Source organism: Ptychodera flava, chromosome 8, assembly GCF_041260155.1.
Source record: "Ptychodera flava strain L36383 chromosome 8, AS_Pfla_20210202, whole genome shotgun sequence".
In the NCBI taxonomy this organism is placed as follows: Eukaryota; Metazoa; Hemichordata; class Enteropneusta; family Ptychoderidae; genus Ptychodera; species Ptychodera flava.
Window position 1 is genome coordinate 6,805,375 of NC_091935.1, and position 21,138 is coordinate 6,826,512.

At 36.3% G+C, this 21,138-nt stretch overlaps 2 protein-coding genes across 2 annotated transcripts in view; one reads left to right on the forward strand and one right to left on the reverse strand.

The window, feature by feature from the left end:
- Positions 1-485: 485 nt before the first annotated feature.
- On the reverse strand, positions 486-16,243 carry LOC139138322 (prolyl 3-hydroxylase OGFOD1-like). Its single transcript, XM_070706650.1, has 13 exons — positions 15,878-16,243; positions 15,246-15,397; positions 14,842-14,888; positions 14,265-14,365; positions 10,771-10,887; positions 10,383-10,474; positions 9,632-9,760; positions 9,382-9,495; positions 4,429-4,508; positions 3,159-3,391; positions 2,526-2,666; positions 1,961-2,019; positions 486-1,369 (listed from the first exon to the last, which is right to left on the reverse strand). Exons 1-13 carry the CDS (start codon positions 16,065-16,067, stop codon positions 1,202-1,204), a joined length of 1,623 nt encoding a protein of 540 aa, XP_070562751.1. The 5' UTR covers positions 16,068-16,243; the 3' UTR covers positions 486-1,201.
- Positions 16,244-16,406: 163 nt separating this feature from the next.
- The window catches only part of LOC139139492 (U6 snRNA-associated Sm-like protein LSm4), a 30,732-nt gene continuing 26,000 nt past the window's right edge, over positions 16,407-21,138 (forward strand). The window contains 5 exon segments of the mRNA XM_070708404.1: positions 16,407-16,499; positions 16,952-16,993; positions 17,815-17,913; positions 18,532-18,651; positions 18,653-18,710. Coding sequence (XP_070564505.1) covers positions 16,497-16,499; positions 16,952-16,993; positions 17,815-17,913; positions 18,532-18,651; positions 18,653-18,710 — 322 coding nt within the window. The 5' untranslated portion in view covers positions 16,407-16,496.

The following is a 21,138-nucleotide window of genomic DNA, read 5'->3' on the forward strand; positions in this document are numbered from 1 at the left end:
TTTGTGGCTGACACTAGCATTTTAGGCAATGATGAGCCGGTGTTAAAATTCAAAAACACACTGACCCCCCCTATTGGGCATTTCAAAAACATGGTGACCCCCCCTATCACCAAAGTCAAAAACAGGGTGACCCCCCCCATGAATCCACCGCCCGCCCCCCCCCCCCCCCCCGGCTGAAGAAACTGACCAGTCCCTTACCATACTTGAAATCCAAAATGGCTGCCATCACTGTGGTTTCTACATGAGGGAAAATAAAATTTTTGATATTCTAAGACAATGAAATGCTTTCTTACACCAAGAGCTCTAAAATGAGCCCCAACAAGCGGTAGATCAGAAAAGAATTGTAAAATTTTGAAAGTCAAAATACTTGTCCCAGACGGGCATTTTACTGTGAGCGCTCTAATAAATAGTGAAAAAAATTTGGAAAATCACATACAAGAATGATTTCATAGAATTATGCTAGATTCACCTCCACATGGAAAAAATAATTTGTACATCTGTATGATATCATGAATTAGTTTTTTCAAATTTCATACTCTACATGGCATCATACATTGCATTTTGATTTTATTAATTTGGTATTCACTTGGATTTGATGAACTACAAAGAAAAATATCTGGAAATTGGGGTTAAAATAAGATGTGCAAAGTGGAGGTCTGAGAATAGTGATACACAAATATTGTAAAATAATCAACAAGGACAGAGCATTATAAATCATTATTGTCTTCAATCAAGTGTATAAAGAGGCAGAATTTGATGAAATAAATAGACATGAATTTATATTGAATTATATTTATTTTGATAAAAAAAATCCAAGTATTTGAGCAAATCTACCCTGTTCACTACAATGGTTTCACTGTCTAAACATTGAATAATATTATTGAATTCTGATCACAAATCTTTAGTTCTGTAAATCAGCTTCTATGGTTATTGAAATAGCAGAACCAAAGTAATTTCAGCATTTAAAGAAAAATCCAATTGCAAAGAGTATTCATTCTTCTGATCAGCATGTCTAGACCTGTCGTAAAAAAGTGGGGGACAAATTTTTTGTGAATATAAATACACAGCCACAGTTGTCAAATTGTAGTAATTGAATTTGATTGCACACTTATACCATGTTTTCAATAAGTAATAGTATTTCTACTCATAAAAAATCCTGCTTTGTATCAAATTATCTCTGTAAAGACTGCTCTTCAAGTCTCTATTCATAGTACACTGATGAAATATCAAAAAATCCGGCTGTGTCTGGTTCCAGTGCATTGTCGGCCATGTTGGATATCCTGTGATTGACATGTTTCACAAACCGCAGTGTTTCTTTGTCCCTGTACACCAAAGCTAGTGAGTTGTCGGCTGGACTGACACACAAAAGCTGCAAAAAATTTGAAAAATGTTTTATTTGTTTTGCTAGCAGAGGTAACACACCCCAAAAGATATCACTGAAGAGTAACCACACAATACACCAGTACATTACATTGTCACATTTACAAGTTTGTGACATTAAGATTTTTATATATGGTTTTATTACAAAAATGTCAGTTTCTTTTGACTGTTGTTTTCTGAGTGACTCATTCTCTCTTCAAAGCATGTTAAAATACCAAGTATTCAGCTTGTTACACCAATGTGATTAAAATCAGATGTAGAGTAAGGTGATGTCTACTTATGCATGTGCGGTATTTTCTTGGTGTCGAGAGAATACCGCGTAAGTCGCTGTACTCTGCATCTGATTTTAATCAGATTGCTTGTTACACATAAAGACTTATAGTGACACCAGTTAGGTCCGCATTAAAAAAGTAAACACTAATATTTGTAGCTATGTAAAATTAGCTTCAAGTTTCTCTATGCAAGACATGTCTGGAAAATATCAAACTGCCCTTTCAGGAATACCTGTATTTTGGGAAGTAACAGCCACGCAGGAAAAGATGTAATATTAATACAGGAAGTGACCAAATTTTCAGCTTACCTCTTCGTCTTCACCTTTGGCAAGATATGAAACGTAACCACCACAATCACTTTCCCAACCTAGAAACAAAGCAATTTAGCTACCATTTCAGTCATTTTGAACACTTAAGTATTGATTGTTTTAAAATAATTCTTTCAGACGGTCTAAAGACAATATTGTAACATTAATGAGTACATTGAATGTCATCATCCTTCCTCTGAAGTTTTGAGGCGTTAACATGTACATTTTATTAAATATAAATTATACTTTGAATTTTATTGATTATGAATGAACTGCTAAGGGGAGTGACAAATTCTGACATTGGGTTATTCTCTAAGTTTCTATGATTGGACACACAAAAGTATCAAACAAACAAGAAAATACATCTATGAACATGAACTTCTAGTATCTCTATCTTTCATTGAATTCAGAAACTGTTTTTTATACATCATGGAACAAAATTTTCAGGAAGTTGCAGAAAACATAATACTAACACATTTATCTTTATTGTTGAAATACAATCTTAATTGCTATCACTCACACTTAAAGCTACTATCTGTTTATATTTACGGTCCAATTTTCTCACCTGTACAGTTCAAAAACAACATGGCATCTAGTGCATATTCTGAGCCCTCTGTGTCGGTGTCATGTAGCAGTGTATAGGAACCATGCTTCCACTGTCTGACATCACTGCGACATCTTGGGTGGATTTCTCGTTTTCCTTTCCCTGTGTTGTGAGACGAGAAATTTCGGTTCAATAAATGTGAAAAAATCTTACTTAGGCTGAGCCTTATCTACTGAAGTAACTGCTTACAAAAACTCAATTTGCTTCACCTTGATGTTTTAATTCCAATCATATTATCATCGAAATATGGAAAAAGGTCCACTGAAATGACAACTGACTAAGTAGTATAGTAAAACAAACTTGATTTCATAGTGAAATTGAGGTTACATTCACCATACGATGTGTTGACTTATTTTGAAATATCTAACATCATTTACATTCTTGTTTTTCAAAACTTTAAATGGACTTTACATTTGTATCTGTCTCATACTGACTTGACTCTGCATGCTTTCTTGACAATTGACATTTTTGAACTTACAAATGTGTCATTAGACCATAATCCTGGGGCTTGGAATCATCATTATTACAACTTTCAAAAAATATTACAATGATATCTTTAAAGAGCACCATGATCTTATTGCTATTAGTTCTGACCTTTTCTTTCTTTATCTTCATTTTTCACTTCCTCTCTCTCCTTGGCTTTCTCCCCTTCTTTTGTCTCCTCCCCCTCCTCATCACCCTCATCACTGTCACTCTCTGGTGCCAGTTCATGCAGCTTCAGTCCGGTAAAATTGGACAGCAGCAGAAACATTTCATCAGACTGTAGAACCTTAACACACTCTTTGATGATTTCAGGCAGACTATCTTGTTCAGCCCGCTCATAATTCCTACAAATTCACAAAAATAAAACTCTAATCATTATCAAAGTAGAGGTTACCATGAGAATTTTCTCCAACATAAACTCAATTCATGCCCTTTTTTTACTACTTTGCTCCTATTCCCTTAGCAACTATAATTGTTTCATCAAGAAAGGTTCCAGCTACTCAACTCTAGAGGGCGAACTTACAGGCAGAAGGATAAGATCATGCTTGTATCACCCACACAGAGCTCGGAAAGGGTCCAGTCTATTCACAACTTGACTTTGCACAGACAGAAAGACCATTGTATCACAAGACCTCAAAAAGTCCAGAACTTGTCAGAACTTTCATTCAATCACTTTTGCCTATCTCACAAACCGTGAAAAATTCAGTTATTTACATCATGTCTGTGAGGCTTTGCACCAGCTGTCCAGTATATTGTAGTAAAAATCCTATGAGTGTTTCAATGAATGTTTCAGTATTTTTCTTGGTCATTCTATAGTTCTTTTCAGGAAGGCAAAAAAATAATATTTCTGCTATTTAATTGACAAAGGGTTCATAGTAATTTTACCTCAATATCCTAGTGCATTTAAACTGATTGTGGTAATTATAATTTGTGATAACGATGATAGTATGCGTCTTGACAGTGAAAAACTTAAACTTTTGCTCAAACTTTCTTCAAAGAATACCTCAATCATTCCCTTTCAAAATCAAGAATAAAAATCGGGGTCATCGTGCAACTTTCAGAACTAGAGAAACAAATTACTCAAGATTTACCAATCTTGAAATTCAAAATGACCGCCATCCCTGTGTTAACTCAACAGAGAAGGAATAAAATTTTCGATTTTCGAAAAACTAAGCTGGTGAAAAGTTTTCTTACACCAAGAGCTTTAAAATGAACCCCCACAAGTGGTTGATGAGAAAAGGATTGAAAAAGGTTGAGAGTCTGAATATCTGTCCCGAAGCGCGTTCTACCTAAGTTCAGCCTTTGTACCAGTAAAATGTCCCAAAATTCAGATACGAACAATAAACAGTGAACAGATAGCAACATGTACCATCACACTTGCCTTTTATTTGCAGGTCCTCTGTGCTGCCATTTGATGGCATTCTCTTTCACAGCTGCTGCAACTGCCAGGTATTTCTCTTCCTGTGGAACCAAAATACCAAAAATAGCGCCAATGGCACTTGATCACAACTGGCACATTGTGAAACTACTCATAATTAATGAGGTACAATATGTGGCGTCATGCGGTGTCCCATCATACCATATATGAAGGGTGTAGCACTTGTGGTTACTGAGTTATGGACAAATATGTATATTTCAGGTCAAATGTCACTGAGGTCATGTGACATTTTGTCAAAAAAATTGAATTGCTAAGTCATCCCTATATACCAAAAATCAGACCTAGCTCTATTGGCTCGCTCAAAATTAGATATGCACATAATTAATGAGGTACAATATGTGGCGTCATAAGGTGTCCCATCATACCATATATGAAGGGTGTAGCACTTGTGGTTACTGAGTTATGGACAAATATGTATATTTGAGGTCAAAGGTCACCGAGGTCACGGGAGATTTTGTCAAAATATTTTATATATCTGCGTGAATAGAGGACATGACCCAATCTATAAGGCCCTGGACTTCATCCATGGGGACTAAAAACTGTGTCACTGAATCCTTTTTGCAAATGAATATGATGACAAACTAAATTTTATTTTACTTGGCCTTATACATGGGATTCTATAGACAGCTGACTTATACATGGTAGTCTATGGTGGTGTAAACTAAAAAGTCTCTAACATGGCCAAATCGACGTGCATCTGTATGGGGTAGGGTACTATCCTTGTGCAAAGTTTGAAAGAAATTGGCCAGGGCATGTCTGAGATATCTGCGTGAAGTGAACAGACGGACGGATGCACACACGGACGCAGGCACGCACACACGGACATGACCAAACCTATAAGTCCCCCCGGACGGTGTCCGTGGAGACTAATTAGACAGACCACGAAGTCAATGAGCAACATACAGCTGAAAGACTATTTTTCACATTGCGATTTTAAGCCCATTTTTATGAGAAAAGGGACATGTATATGTATATGGAGAAAAACAGCAGAAGACATATTTGTAAATTGTTTGTTAAGTGACAATCATATATGCATCTCTTGAAATTTTGTGGTTATAAGGTATAACAGTAGTGTAAGAATAATGAGGTTAGAATAAGTTAGTAAAGCTAAGTTGACAGTAATTAAGATTACAAAATTTATACACTAAGCTGAGGAAATCTGAATGAAATAAATGTTGAAAAGTAGCAAAGTCATGGTCATCTTTTGTCTAATACCTTGTGTAAGTTCATGAACTTTACATAAATCTTGCTATAGATTTGTTGCTAATGGGCAATAACTGTGTTTCAGATCATTTGAGAGCAATCCATCCATGACAGGTTTAAATTGTAATATACTTCTATTTAAAGGAGAGAAACTTCTCAAATAATTTTTTCCCTGTAATTTCCTGTGAGAACACATGGACATGCGTAGGACTCTATGCTGGTGCTACCTTGCAACTTGTCATGGCATTGTCTAACCTGTTCACCCCAATTTCCTGTAGACAGGTCCACACTCACCATTGATAACAATGGGTTTGGGCCATACCATGGTAGTGAAAGACTGTAACATGTGAGGTCATGGATACTTAATCTCAGGAATGTCAAAGTCTGTATATTGACTCAAGGATGTTTACATAACAAAAGCTTAGGGTCATCTCAAAAGTGAGAATCTAAACTATGAAATATGTTTTTTTTCATTGCTTTTGATACCCAAAAGAGCATAGAAATCTCTTATACTTTGAATCAGCCATCCTGCATATTTCTAACATTCATCAAAACCTCATTTCTGTTCCAGAACTCATAAAACAGTCCACAATGCAGGATTGGTGTACATTCCAAAACTACATATATGAAAGACCCCTAAAATCAATTAGTTAAAAAGGGGGGTTAGAAATTTCCCAAAACTATATAACCTCCGCTCCGTTTGGCTCAATTTTTCGGAATTTGAACCTTGGAACCAGTCTATGTATCGGTACCAAATATCAATGCAGTCTGTTCAGCAGTTTTTGACTTTTTGTCGTTTACGGAAATGGACGACATCAAACACCGGTTGAAACCACCTCTATATCACAACTTCCAGTTGTGATAAAAATTATGACGAAATATTCAAATACTGCAGAATGATTATGCAAAGAAAACTGTCCTACTGTATTTGGTTTATAAACATGTTTCATTGACTTACTGCAATCATATTGTCTGCTTTTGTGTAAATATTCTGTGTGTTTATTTTGAATGAAAAACATGAATGGTCCTATGACCTTGGCCATGATGTGTGACTATGGCATGCTATGTAAAGTAGGATAACAGAATTAGGCTATTGGTGCACGCTTTGCAGTGTGGTACAACTAATAAGTAAACAAGCAACATGTATCCTAAATGTATTTATGTGTTTCTTCTCTCAGCTTATTCCAAAACTTGGCAATTTGATCTGTGAATCATAATACCTTTACAACTGAATATGATTGAACTCAATATATTGCAAGAAGATACACATAATGTGATAGAATGCAGCAATGTGTGACAAACAATTAGTTTGTTCATATCACTTACAGGATTACTGCAGCAATATATGACAAAAGATGAGACTGTTCATATCATTCATAGGATTAAATCACAGTCACATCTGTTACAATAACAGTCAGTTTAGTGATCTTCCATCAATCTGTTACACCAGCTTTATGCAAATTATCATGCTGCAAACAACCTGTTACATTAGCTTTATGCAAATTAAAATGCACCCAACAAGCTGTATTTTAATTGGCTTTATGCAAATTACCATGCTGCAAACAACCTGTTACATTCGCTTTATGCAAATTACCATGCTGCCAAATATTACAAATGAAGAAAAATACTACAGGAATACTGACATGGTCACCTCTAAAGCCGGCCGCACACGAGAGAAATTAGCTGAGCAAAAATCCTCGCGAGGAAAATTGCTCAGCAAACTTCTCTCCGTGTGCGGTCGATTTTTTGCGCGTTGCATCACTCTTTTGCGCGTTGAGTAAAATATCCAACATGTTTGATATTTTTTTCCTCGCGAGGAAAATTACTCACCGTGTGCGCTCGACTGAGTAATTTTACTCACGACTTTCTACCTACGCGCATGCGTGGAATCACATGACAGTACAAAATGGCTTCCCCAATGGAAAACGATAGTTATATTAATGATGCAGTTCTTGAGGATAAATTAGTTGAAATTAATTTTCAGGGTAAATTTCCCTTTAATTATTGTACACACCAATTGGTTTCTGATTCAAATTGACATTTCGGCCAATTGTTTAAAAAATTATTTTTTATTAAAATGAGAGAAGCCATAACTAATTTATAAAAGTAAAATATACTTCCTGCAAACATGCTTTTCCTTCTCTCCACCCACCCTTACTTGAAAAATCAAAAAGGCGAAACATTCAGATTTTATCCTGATCTTTATGAGATAAATATAAAAAAAAATTATATGCTAAAATTCATGATTGGTTTTTTCCTATTTCTTTTTCTGTTTATGTTCCCCTTTTTCTGAAAATCACATAATTGCCTATGAATGCCACAGTATCGAAATGAAAGGCGCCATACAACAATAAGATATAGGCCCCATTTAGCATTTTTGTAACAGGTGACAAAGTGCTTCGCCGCCATAATAAAATTAAAAAGAAAAAGTGACACCTCCCCACCGAAGATACTTACCTGCCCCTGTTATGCTAATTACCATGTCGCTGTGCCTTTATTATTATTCAAATTATTTTGTGACGGTCTTCGCATATGTTTAATCAGCTTATAAGTCTCGTCGTGCGGCGCACCATTCGTGAGGGTGTCGTCCTTGTTGAAAACATATCCCAAGATGCCTCACTAAATCAGTGGCCTTTCTGTACGCAAAAAAGAACTTGCAAAAAACTAACACGCAATAAAAAGATCCATTGATCTAATTTAAATATCTGCTAAATATTGAAAAGGGATTACATTATGTTAAAATCACATTGATCGTGATTTTCGTGTATTTAGCCCGCGGTTACTCTGATCGCTCGAGCATACTTGGGAATCTACACACAACCGTACACAGATTTTCGACAGAATTGATATATAAACGGGGTTGCATAGAGTAAGGTTGGACAGTTACTATCTCACCCCGATAGAAACCGAGAAGTTCTATACTAGGTGTACTAAAAAAGATGTGGCACGACGAGACTAACAAATGAGGGAATTTTTAGGGGAGAGGAACTCTCAATCTCCGGAGCGGAGTTATATGTTTGACTTGAAAGAACACAAATATGCGAATCTCCCATTTTTACCTATTTTTCCAAGCTTCGTCCCTATCGCTACAAGTGCATGTTCTTTTTTGTCTCTATTCTTAAAATCGGGTGATCTAACGTCGTATAAGGCGGGATAACTTGACCAGATTTCAACTAATTTATCCTCAATAACTGCATCATTAATATAACTATCGTTTTCCATAGGGGCAGCCATTTTGTACGCATGCGCGTAGGTAGAAAGTCGTGAGTAAAATTACTCAGTCGAGCGCACACGGTGAGTAATTTTCCTCGCGAGGAAAAAAATATCAAACATGTTGGATATTTTACTCAACGCGCAAAAGAGTGATGCAACGCGCAAAAAATCGACCGCACACGGAGAGAAGTTTGCTGAGCAATTTTCCTCGCGAGGATTTTTGCTCAGCTAATTTCTCTCGTGTGCGGCCGGCTTAAGACCATATACACATCACAAATCACTCTAAGACACATCACAAGAGTCCCCTCCAGGTTTGTCAGAATTTTTAACTGAGACAACAAACCGTTGGGTGATGTGAAACCCAAGTTGTTTCCATCATGTGAGGACAGCAATCTCACATATCAGCTGTGAACTTCTACTCAATATTTTTTTCTAAGTTGCATGATGGGTAAGAATCTGACGAGATCAAATAAGGCATACCTGGAGAAAATTCTGTAGTTCAATTTCTGAATCCTCACTGAATTTCTCTTGAATTTGTGCCTGTATTAGGACATCCATGTATGTCGGGTTGACCCATTCAAATAGCTTATCTTCCTGTTGGTTGTGTTAAGGAGAAATAACAATACATTATCACACAATCACTGATGTTACTTAGCTTCAGACATTTGTAAGATTAAATAATTATCAGTTCACTATATACGTATACAACACAATATACATCATTACTTACACCAACAATTTCAGCAGTTTTCAATGGATCTGGAGGTTGTACATAAGGCTGTGGTCTATCCACAGGTGGACCATGGAACCAACCACTGACGGAAAGTCTGGTTTTATCCTGGCAAAGCACTTCTGCAACCTATGGACAGAAAGTTTTCCTGGGTTATTTCTAATGAGAAACTTTCAAATCTTTCCCAAACGTCTTCAAAAATGTTGTTGATTCAATCCTTCAGGGTACAAAAAATGCTATCTTCTGTTACATATTTAGGAAAGTCTCTACTTAATAGGTCATCAGGGGCAAGCAGACCCAGAGACCGAAGGCCTGGGACAGGCAAATCTTCTGCTACCACCATTGATTCTGCATTTGTACTGATCCAATCACCCAGTGAATATGGTCGGACAGCAAATATACACATTGAGTATTAACATACCAGACAGCAGGACTGGCATACAAGACTGCTTCAATATATTGGTACTGGTTTTGCCAGCACCCACCAATATCAAGATAATTTGCATACAATCTCTTGTCATACACGATATGAGTGAGCAGTATAAATGTCCTGAACTTGCTTGTCCTTTTAAAGCTACAAACAACCTTACCTGGTACCACAAGTCAGCAATAAATAAATAGTATTCATCAAAGAGAAGTGTGGAAAATGATAGTTTAGCAGTGTACCCTTGAAATTACAACCACTGAAAGAGGTGTTATATGTTTGGAAGTCAACTGATATAATGGTTGAAGTAGAAATGTACTCACTTACCTGATGGAAAGATACTGGTGTAACTTCAAAGAATACAAAGTTGTTGTTCTGAGGTACCAAGGATTTAACAATATTTCTGGGCTGTCCATTCTCTGATGGTATAGAATATACTACACTGTTTTTAACGATACCCTTTCACACTTTATGTCAAGGGGTAGTTGCTCTTTAAGAAATTACAAGAATCCATTCTGCAACTGACAGCTATGGCCGACTATTTATGAAATTAATTGGTCCTAGTCACATGACCATAAGATAGAAAACGAGGAACAGAAACTGCAAGAAGGTCAATTTGTTGAAACCTACAATTTTACAATTGATTTAAAATTTATGCATTAGTTTATAAAAATGTGCAGACATCTGTCATGGTCTGATTTTGAGTCTGACTTACCATTGACATCAAAGAGATCAAGACTGCCACCATCATCTTTGCTCCAAGGTGGGACAAGATAGAGAATAAATGCTATCCGTCTGTCTTCCAGCTCATCGTCATGGCACAGAAGGACATCTGAAGAAAGGTATGAAGTCAATTGAAAATCACACGAAACTGCTGACACAAAACTGGACTTCACTGCCCTTTTCCAGTACAGAAGTCATGCAAGACTGATGATAATTGAATTGTGTTAAAATTTGATGGTAAAAAATGGCTGCTGTTTCAAGGAGAGACTGCATTATTTTCAAGTAAACTGCAACTAGTCAGTTTGTCTGGCTAAAATATGAACCCACAGATTAAAACATTGAGAAAGAGCTTTTACATAGACAAATGATAAATGCTGGATCATACTTAGAAAAAATACCGTCAATGACGCTGTACCTTCTCTAATGTGTGGCCAGGTCAGGTAATTGGTTGTTGGCATGGAGTTGTTGGTAAATAGTTGATGATGTAGGGGCATGAGGTGGGATATGGACCCAAAGAACCCAAAAGATGATTAAATACATCAATCAAAAAAATTCTAAGCTACAGTATAAACTGCCTAAAGATAGTTCAATGTGGAAAAAAAAGTTAAATAATTCAGAAATAAGAATTAACAGTCCAAAAAAGTAATGACGCACTTCCCTACTGACCTGAGTGCATGTGAAATACACAACCTGGCATCTGTAAATTAAATGTATACCAAGTGATCATTTTAAGTTACTTTTAACTGTTTTTAATGGATTTTCCAAAGAGTCCTGTGGAAATGATGAAAAACGCTTATCTGGTCTTGTGTTTGTAAAACCTCATGGCTGGTAATTGTCATAGTATTGAAAAAAAATTGAAAGTGAAGAAATTACTGTTTTTAACAGGCATATTTTCCTTGAAATACATGACCGTGTAAAGAATATATGCTAAAAGTGTTTAAGAGTAAATTTCTTTTCAAAAAATAATTTAATCTGTGACCAAAGGATTTTTATTCTTTGAGTTTACAAATTCAAACATTGCAATCTGTTCAATCATCTTGTTCAGTGCAAAATTTATAAAATGACTGAAAAATAAAAAAATTGGCAGAATTACAGTCTTTGTGATGTAAAATTATGGGTTGACATCACGATAATTGTTAATCTGTTCAAAGTACTACTATACTATAATTTAAAAAAGAAAAGTTCATGCAGAAACGGTAACATATATTGTCAGCAATGTAGTGTTAATTTTGACTTTACATCAAAATATGCCTTTGCTGGATACCAAATATATAGGGCGAAATATTAAAATCAGCCATGTTCAGCAAAATCCACACAACAGCATTGATCCTTTTCTAACTTGATTTGATTTGCTTATGTTATCCTTGTATGACAGTCAGTACAATATGGAACTTGAACACAACACAGTGAATAAGTATGCTGTAAATGAAATGGTGTGGCTGCATCCACATGCAGCAATAGGAGTGCCTTTGTCTCTCATCCCTCATTTCCAACCTGTCCCATCCTTGAAAAAATAGTTTGGTCTTATATTTATAATATTAATAATTTCTGTATTTGTTAAAATGTGCGCATCTCAAAAACTTTTGATCATAAACATTTTCATTGTTTTTTATAGCTGACCAGTCAGTTAACCTGTTTATTTTGAATATTTGCGCATTTTTCCTCAGTATTTGACATTTTCAGAATACCCTCTTATTCAATTTGTCATTTTCTAAAAGTTAAAATGCTCCTTTGTGTGGTCATACCTTTCCACAAGCATCAAATGTGGTACTTCATATAGGAAGGTCTGCCTCTAGAGGGCGGGCATTATAAACAGTGTTTGTTAGTTATTTCCTCCACATAAACTTCTGATTGTATAGTCTGGTTCCCTGACCCATTTCCCCGTAGAGGGCGTGGGGAAATATAGGGTCAGGTACCGGCTAATGTAAACATGGACGCTATTGGGTTAAAATAAAACAAGCTGTGATTGGATGAAAGTAACACTTGTAACTTTTTCTCGTGTTTCTTGGGTTTTGCACTTTCAGGCTCACTTGACACCAACTTCTTGTTTGTACCACAAAGCCGTGGAGGTAGAAAGAAAGACTTTTTACCTCCATGATTTAGCCACCTAGCACACCTCTTGATACTTTTAGAACGTCGATATGATGCCTGGCATTTCTCACGAAATTCGGACACCATTCTATCCATCGAAATCAATCGTCGTTCACAGTTCCAACAAAGTTTGCTTTCAATTAGCTGTGATATCGCAGCAGTACTTGTGGCGTGTATCGAACGTGCTCTGGTCATTGGGGTCACGCCACAGTCGGCGATGACCTCAATGACCCTTGCGCGTTCGTTACACGCACAAGTACTGCTGCGATATCACAGCCAGCCTTCAATCACATCTATTTCCCCGTACTTCTAGATTAATCCTTTCAGTTTATGTTTCCCGTCTCGTGTGCCAATGTTTTTGGTTCGGATACCAGTGTTCGAGCATAATGCTGATCCAGTCGAATTTTGACAGGCGTTTTCATGGTAGCAGCCATATTTGTTGTAGCATGTTCTGTCAGGTGACTAACCTCCGCCATCTTGAACAAAATTCTGTTCAAGATGGCTACCCGGTACCTGACCCTATATTTCCCCACGCCCTCTACCGGGGAAATGGGTCAGGGAACCAGACTACTGATTGTACTGTAAACATTGAACATGGCCGACGTCCGATTTTCCTGTCTAAAACTTTCACTCATTTTCGTTCATATGACTCTGAAACTCCAGGAAACGATTGGGAAGAAAGAGTTATCTTGAAATGTTGAGGTACTCGCCGATATTTTGCAAAATTTAATGAGAAAAAATGCAAGGAAAATGCCGACAGGCTAAAAAATGCAAGGAAAATGCCGACAGGCTTAATACACAATGACCGTTTTCAGACTCAGAGGTATATGATCATCTGCAGATTATGCAACAGGCCCATATCACGTGAGGCCATGAGGGGATATCCACGCAACTCAGTACCAAACACTATCCTAGCGCACACAGAGTGAGCAAACACAAAGTGAGTACCCCTAACGTCAGCTCAGTAGTCTGTAATAGATCGTAGTCAACTAAGAACCTTGGACAAAGGCTTAACACTGTGGCTATGCCGCTAAGTCCCTTTTGATTTTTGTCACAGCTCAAAATCGTTCTCCTGCACCTCAACCTGAACCATGAACACCCCCACCAGTTTATGATATGACCCATCACAATGGCATGACCTCAACGGATCTTGACAGACGGAAGTATTGACAGACGGAAGTAGTTGACACCAGCATACTGGTTTTTCAACTCTAATACCTTCTCTGTCTATAAATAGACACGAGAAGGTAAAAACTGTAAGACACAGGACCTAACAGTCATTATGTATGTAGGAAGGTTTAATTAAGGAATTAAAAAAATCAACAGAAACCAGTATAAATATGAGTTTGATATAAAAATAATTTAATATATCACTAAACCATTAGTCATAATTACCAGTATAATCATACTTGGCACAAGTCATGTCAACTTTATCTGAGAGTTGGATTCCGGTGACATCTTTCAACCAGGCCAGAAAATCTACATACAAAAGTTTTCTGAAAAGAACAAAAAAATAATGTAAGATCTAAATTAACTGATTACCTAAACTGAAAACAACAATGTCACTATGATCATTAGTTTTAACAAGTTGGTATTATCATACCAACTACACTATTACTAATTTCATTACTGCTTTATCTACAGTAATGTTTTACGAACAATTTCTGAACTGCTCAAAAACTTTAATTTGCAACAAACACTTAAACAATCTATAAGGGCATACTGCCAAATATTCGACGTGGGCTGAAACACATAATTTTGTGAGTTTCACTCCAAAACCCTAATACTGCTTTGAATTTTATCTATTGTTCTCTGAAAGTTAATGTTCAACTCTGATGAAGATTTTAATTCATAAAATTCAAAACTCTGGTACCAACTTTTTCATCTACAAGAAAGTTTAATTGAAGGCATCCTAGTTAGTAATTTCAATAGTCATTAAAATGGTATGTGAGAAGACAACACACATACTCACCTTAGGGCAGCGATATGTGGTGATGCACTCTTTTTCAGATCATCAGACTAAAATTAAATTTATGGAACTAGTTAATATCTGAAGTAGTTTCATGTGTATGTGCAAAAAAATGACAAGTCAACCCTACGAAGCATAACATTATTAGTATTGATTTATGTACAGTACATGAATGAGTAGTTTTAGTATGAAAACCTGACAAAATCAATTATTCATATTCAAGCACCTGACAGTGTGACACTATTTGTCACATATTTATGTAAGATACTTGACAATGGTATTTATTGAAATTATTTGTGGCCCATTTCACACATATGAAGGTCATAACTTGTACTTGAAACTGATGCAAACAATTTATCCTACTGCTATCTTTATGCACCCAAGAAACAATGAAAGGTTTATGGTACCTGTTCAAACTTGTATAAATCATTTGATTTGTCATAAAATATCAACTGTAACAGTTCGTCTTTCAAGCCTTCCAAAAACTTGGTATCTTGGACAAACTGAGGCAATTTGACACATGTGAAGGGTTCTCCATGGACTACTGCGCCATTATCACCTATTAAATGAAATAGGAGAAATATTTAAATTCATGGATACCTAATGGTAGTTGACTGTGTAAAATGCAACTTGTATATCAGATAATTTGCAATATAATTTAATTGCGACATCTCTGCCATGGTGTGTACAGTGATCATAAATCATGAAATCAAAAAGCCTTCATTCTCTAAGTGGAGAATTTCCATTACTTGTAATTTTGCCTTACTGCACGTTGTTGAGCAATTAAAAGTGATCGATTGATTGATTGATTGATTGATTGTGCTTGCCATTCTTTGTTCATGTTGATTAGACCAAGATTGGCAAGTTTGAGGTTTAATTTCTCCTTAAATGGAGCACATTCCTATATTTTAGGAGAAGGAACTCCCATGTTAATTTTAATATTTCCATGCAGTATGCCCAGCTCTAGACAGGGAATGGGCTGAAAGGTATTCCTATTAAGAAACCAACATGTCAAAGTGTATCAGTTGGTTGAACTCACCAATTTCCTTATGTTTATGTTCTTTGAAAGCCTGACTAACTTCTTTTTTGAAGGATCCATCTACATATTGCAGATTTAAAGCTGCTGCGTGAGCGAGCTCGATGTTTTTGTTTGTCTTTGATGTTTTCTTTCTGGGCACAGAGTCCGCAACTGCCGATTCCTTGGTGAAAGCGCATCGTTTTGTACTCATCGTTAGTTCCCGACTATGGTTTTGAATATAACGGTGCCGCTATATTGCCGGAGATACCGGTATAATCAAGTGAAGTACATAGTAAATATCATGTATGCTAGCTTTTAAAGCAGAATCAGTGATCAGTACCAAGAACCTAGATTATGTACACCACGTGTATTCTGTATTCCGCAAGTGACCCGACAAAGGTCATTTGTCACTCTTTTACGATAGCTACCGCAAAATGTAACAAACTTGAACTTGCAGTGCATGTCATATTCTTCCTCTACTCATCCCCACTTTGAAAAAATATAAAACTTATCGATCTGAGGATAATCGGTTTTTATGTCGGACAAAATTGTTTTCTTTTGCGACAAATCCACTACGCATGGACACCGTACGAGGCGGCCATTTTGATTTCCCTGTCTGTTTATCAGAAGCTCGCTCGATATGGTAAGTGAAAATCAACGTATGGGTTTGCGAATTTAGGCTTTCTTCTCTACTGCTTTGTATTTTAAAATATGACTAAGAGGTCAAAGTTGTGATTACTGCACTATCTAATTGTACAGTCTTGCTTCCCTGCCAAGTGCGAGTCGAGGCTATCATGCATGTTTTCTAAGGTATGGCCTATATTCATGATGTATTAGAACATGATTAGAAATACTCAACTTCAAAGAGCAATGCCAACAAAGTTAAGGTGTATTCCTCCTATCATTGTCAGCAAGGAGAGCTGTACTAGGCCTATTTCGATCAAGTGATCGCCTTTCTAGAGTATTTCCTCCATACACCCTCGAGAAAAATGTTGGCAGCACAGCTCGCTCTTTCGTTGATTATGTGTACTTTTCCTATCAAAAGTGAAATGTCCCTACATATACCACTAAGTTTTCTTTATTACTTCACCATAGCTGCCGTTATCATTGTTGAGGACAGCTGTCAATCATCCAATGGTAAGTTGTGTGTGTGTGAGAGAGAGTAAATCATTCTTGACTTTATTATTATATACTTGAAGTTAAGTATATTAACTAAGCTCATTTAGTTCATTATATATATATATATATATATATATATATATATATATATATATATATATATATATATATATATATATATATATATATATATATATATAAACAAAAATAATCATTTTCTAACAAATTCACGACTTTGGCTGCAGCGTTTTGTTTTGACAGTGGAGTACACAGATGATGACAGATGACATTAGATGTGGCAATAATTTTAAACTCAGTAAAACTTTAATTGATGTGATGAAAATGACACTGAACAAGCTCAATACATTGCAGGACTCCGATATTTTCCATTCAGAAGTTAAGTTAAGAATCTGTGGTCCAAACCAAGACTATGGATGAGGGTTTTGCTTTGTTACTCTTAGCTGTTTGCTGCAGTATTGTTGGCCATTTATTGCAAGGAACAGGTTTAAGTTAGAATGTGTCTTGGGTAAAGATATTCAGGCTCTCACACTTTCGCAGTGCATTTTGATTCAGCCATTTTGATTTCAAATATCAGTATATGTAAGGAAATGTGTTTCCATTATACCAAATTCATATGGCTACCCTTGATTATTATTATTGATTTTTGAAAGAAAAAGCTTTGAAGTTTTTAGGAGGGATGTTTGAGCTAAAGTTTTAAGTCTTTTGATTTCGAGACTTAGACTACCTAAATATACCTGCAGTGCATACAGACGTAATTCTGGTCAGTAAATCTTGATTCCTATGTTGAATGATGATAATCTGTACATTTGTGATGACAGCTGGTTGAGTTGAAGAATGGTGAGACATACAATGGACATTTAGCATCATGTGATAATTGGATGAACATCCATCTTAGGGAAGTTATCTGCACATCAAGGGTAAGTATAGAAGGGTTATTTCATCATCAAATGGATGGTTTTAAAACATGTCAAGAGCTATATAATGTGACGTACCATTACATGATGCCGTGAAAGACACTTTTAGCACTGTTTTACTCTACCCTGATTTTGAGAAGCAGTGTTTTTACCACAGGTGTTGCCCTGAGATAGAAGGGCGCCCTCTATGGCTCTGAATGTAATTTGTGAGAAAGGGAAGCTTGAAAAACTTCCACCTGTCATAATTTAATAGATACCTGAACCCAAATACTACCAGCCTGAAAGGACTATTGTTAAATTGTGCATTATCCTCTTGTTAGAATGAGCTCATTATTGAAATAAATTAACTTTGACAAATTAAATGGTCTTCCGGGAAATAAATTTCCTTGTACAGCTGAATTTCTCTGGTGTAAAAGGTAACCTCCATTGTTTGAGATGTATCCCATTGAATGGGATATTACATGTAAAAGGTTAAGCAACTTCAAAATCATGTATGGAATATCAAGGTGCTGTATTGGAACTTAAAAAATCATTGCAAAAACAAACAAGTGGTGAAAGCCTCAGAAACTGCAAAGCTCTACTTTAATAATACAAATTTTATTTGTCTCACATTTGTTGTAGGATGGCGATAAGTTTTGGCGCATGCAGGAGTGTTACATTAGGGGCAGCACGATAAAATATCTACGAATTCCTGATGAGGTTATTGACATGGTGAAAGAAGAAGTGATAGCCAAGGGACGCTGGCAGGGGCTTTGGACAACAAAAGGGAAGGGGAAGGGGTAACCCAGCAGCAAGAGGAGGTAGGTCATCTCTGTTTCTACCCATGAACAACCACCATTTGGTTGAGTCCTGTGTATTTTAACAGTGTGGAATGATCCATCTATGTGAAAATGGGGCTGAAAGTGTTTCAGCTGAAGGACAGTTTAGAATGTTTTGCTATCCTGTATTTTTGCTGATGAAATCACAGTGCGAATCAACAAATTGCAATGATGTAAAAAATTCTGGCCAACAAATCTGGAAGCGCAAGAAAACACAGGTTAATGACTTTTCAGGTTTTCAACATTGTGAGCCAAGCCAAGGTAGATTGATGTAGGTTGGTGTATACTGCCCTCTAGAGTCCATTACAGAAGTTGTGACCAACCATACCCAATGTTTTCTGTATTTACATCCAGTAAAAGCCATCATGGTGTCCATGTCCAAGTCCAACAAAAACTGTATAATTGCTTTCCCTCTGTATAATCCTAATCTGAATAGCAAATCTGTGAGTCCACTGAATAGAAATAAAAGATTTCCACTCTCGTACCAGTTCATAATCATTTGTGATGTAATATGGTGCATTTGGCATTGCCAAAAGAGAAAAAAGTGACTAAATAAAGGGAGAGGAGTCACCTTGAATTATTGAGTGTAATAGAATTACACATGAACAGTTCATGACAATGTTCCATTAGTTGTCATTGTGGGATTCTGAATTGACGTTTGGCGCTCAGAATGGCCAGTAATCAGTGAACTCCAAAGGGAAGAAGGGTCTCACTTTCAGATAAATACCGCAATTCAAGAGGAAAATAACGGTGAATAAAGTCATGCAGTTCTCCACACAACAGCACAACTCAGCCCACACAGACTACACGCAGCTCTGGTGCCGATGTCTGGAATTGATCCTCCTTTGTTGTTGCCTAGTTGAATTTTGAACAACTCTCTTCATGGTTGGCAAATCATTAAATTATGAAAAATTCAAGTTCAAAGCAACGACCCATGAAAATTGATTTTGCTGCTCAAAATAACCATCCATATCCTGACTTTTTAATGGATATGGAGCATATAGCTTGTCAAACTTTTCAGATTGAAAGGATATTTTTGAATATAGTGTTATTTGCATGTTTGTCAGACATTAATGGGTAAGATGACCTTTGAAGCTGATAAATGGATCGCTGACACCACTCATAAGTAAAAATAGAATTTTTGACATGACTTGTGATACTGAGAATCAAATACCATTTTATCAGCATTGTTGTTCTATACTCTTTTGCATGGGATGTTCAATAATGTTAACTGTAACCTTCAAGCGAGAGTCAACCCAGATCATTACCTAAATTAAACCCCACAGCACAATGGTTTAGCCCCATCTCATTATTTTGGACTATTAGATTGGCAATGCCTGTATTGCATGCCAAAATACCATTTCACAAATGGAAGTCAGTCTACTTAAATTTTCAGACAGGAGTAGGAAAATTGCTGTCTGACAAGGAGTTATAGACCAAGTTTCCCCTGTTCTACACTCTGTTTGGACCAAGACATGTCGTTGTGGACAGTTTAAGTTGAATCAAAGATTTCTATCTACATCATTTCAATCGGCAACTCGCTCAATTGTAAGAAAAATGACATCTGACTAGGAGTTGTAGGCCTATCTTCCCCATTTCTCAAATGTGAGTGGACCAAGCTATGTCATTGCTGACAGTTGAAGTTGGATCCCAGTATCTTATTCAGCATACTGTCTGCATTATTTCAGTGTGCAGCTAACTCAGTAGTATCTCTTTGACTCAAGAAAATATTATGATGAAAATATTATCAGATGATTTACCAAAAGAAATTTCAAGATATTTCTAAATTGACTTACAGATATCGGAAATCATATAATTCAGTGGGCACACTGATCTTGTTGTACAGGAATTGTCACAGAAAATGTTGCATTCTCATTTTAATTGAGTTCATATTGAATCGTCATCTGTACAATTCCTCTCTCTAACCTTCTCAAAGAAACTGGGGACCAAAGGTCATCACGTTTTCTCTCCATGTTAATATTTCAATTGTAAGCTTGAATTCAATTTGACCACACAACTTGACATGTTTTTCTTTTTGATGGTTCATCAAAGGAGCTGATGTTTGTAATATGACTTGTTAATCACAAATCTTCCCGATGTGATTTTTCAAATTAATCATTTTGTAATCATCGTATTGATGTGGAAGTGGCACCGTTCAGAACATTCAGTGACAAAATGTTTCAAAAGAAATACAGTACTTTGTATGTATAACACAGAAATCTTGATTTACCTGTACAGACAGCCATTTCAGGTCAATATCCAAAGTTGTTGAAAAGCACAAGAAACAGTGAAATGTTCTAAAGTTTCAGTGATTTGCAATGAAGAGTCTATTGATTCTGATTGTGCAAGGGTTTTTTGTAGCTCATCAAATAAAAATCAGGCGTAATTATATCAGATGATAACTGCTAGG

What these genes read in the sequence shown, in the direction of transcription:
- LOC139138322 (XM_070706650.1), bottom strand. Translation starts at nt 16,067, where the DNA reads ATGAGTACAAAACGATGCGCTTTCACCAAGGAATCGGCAGTTGCGGAC. An exon ending in TGCCAAGTATGATTATACTG is followed by an intron (nt 10,888 to 14,264) that starts GTAATTATGACT and finishes ACCTTTCTTCAG; the next exon opens with ATGTCCTTCTGTGCCATGAC. An exon ending in TGATCTCTTTGATGTCAATG is followed by an intron (nt 10,475 to 10,770) that starts GTAAGTCAGACT and finishes CTATACCATCAG; the next exon opens with AGAATGGACAGCCCAGAAAT.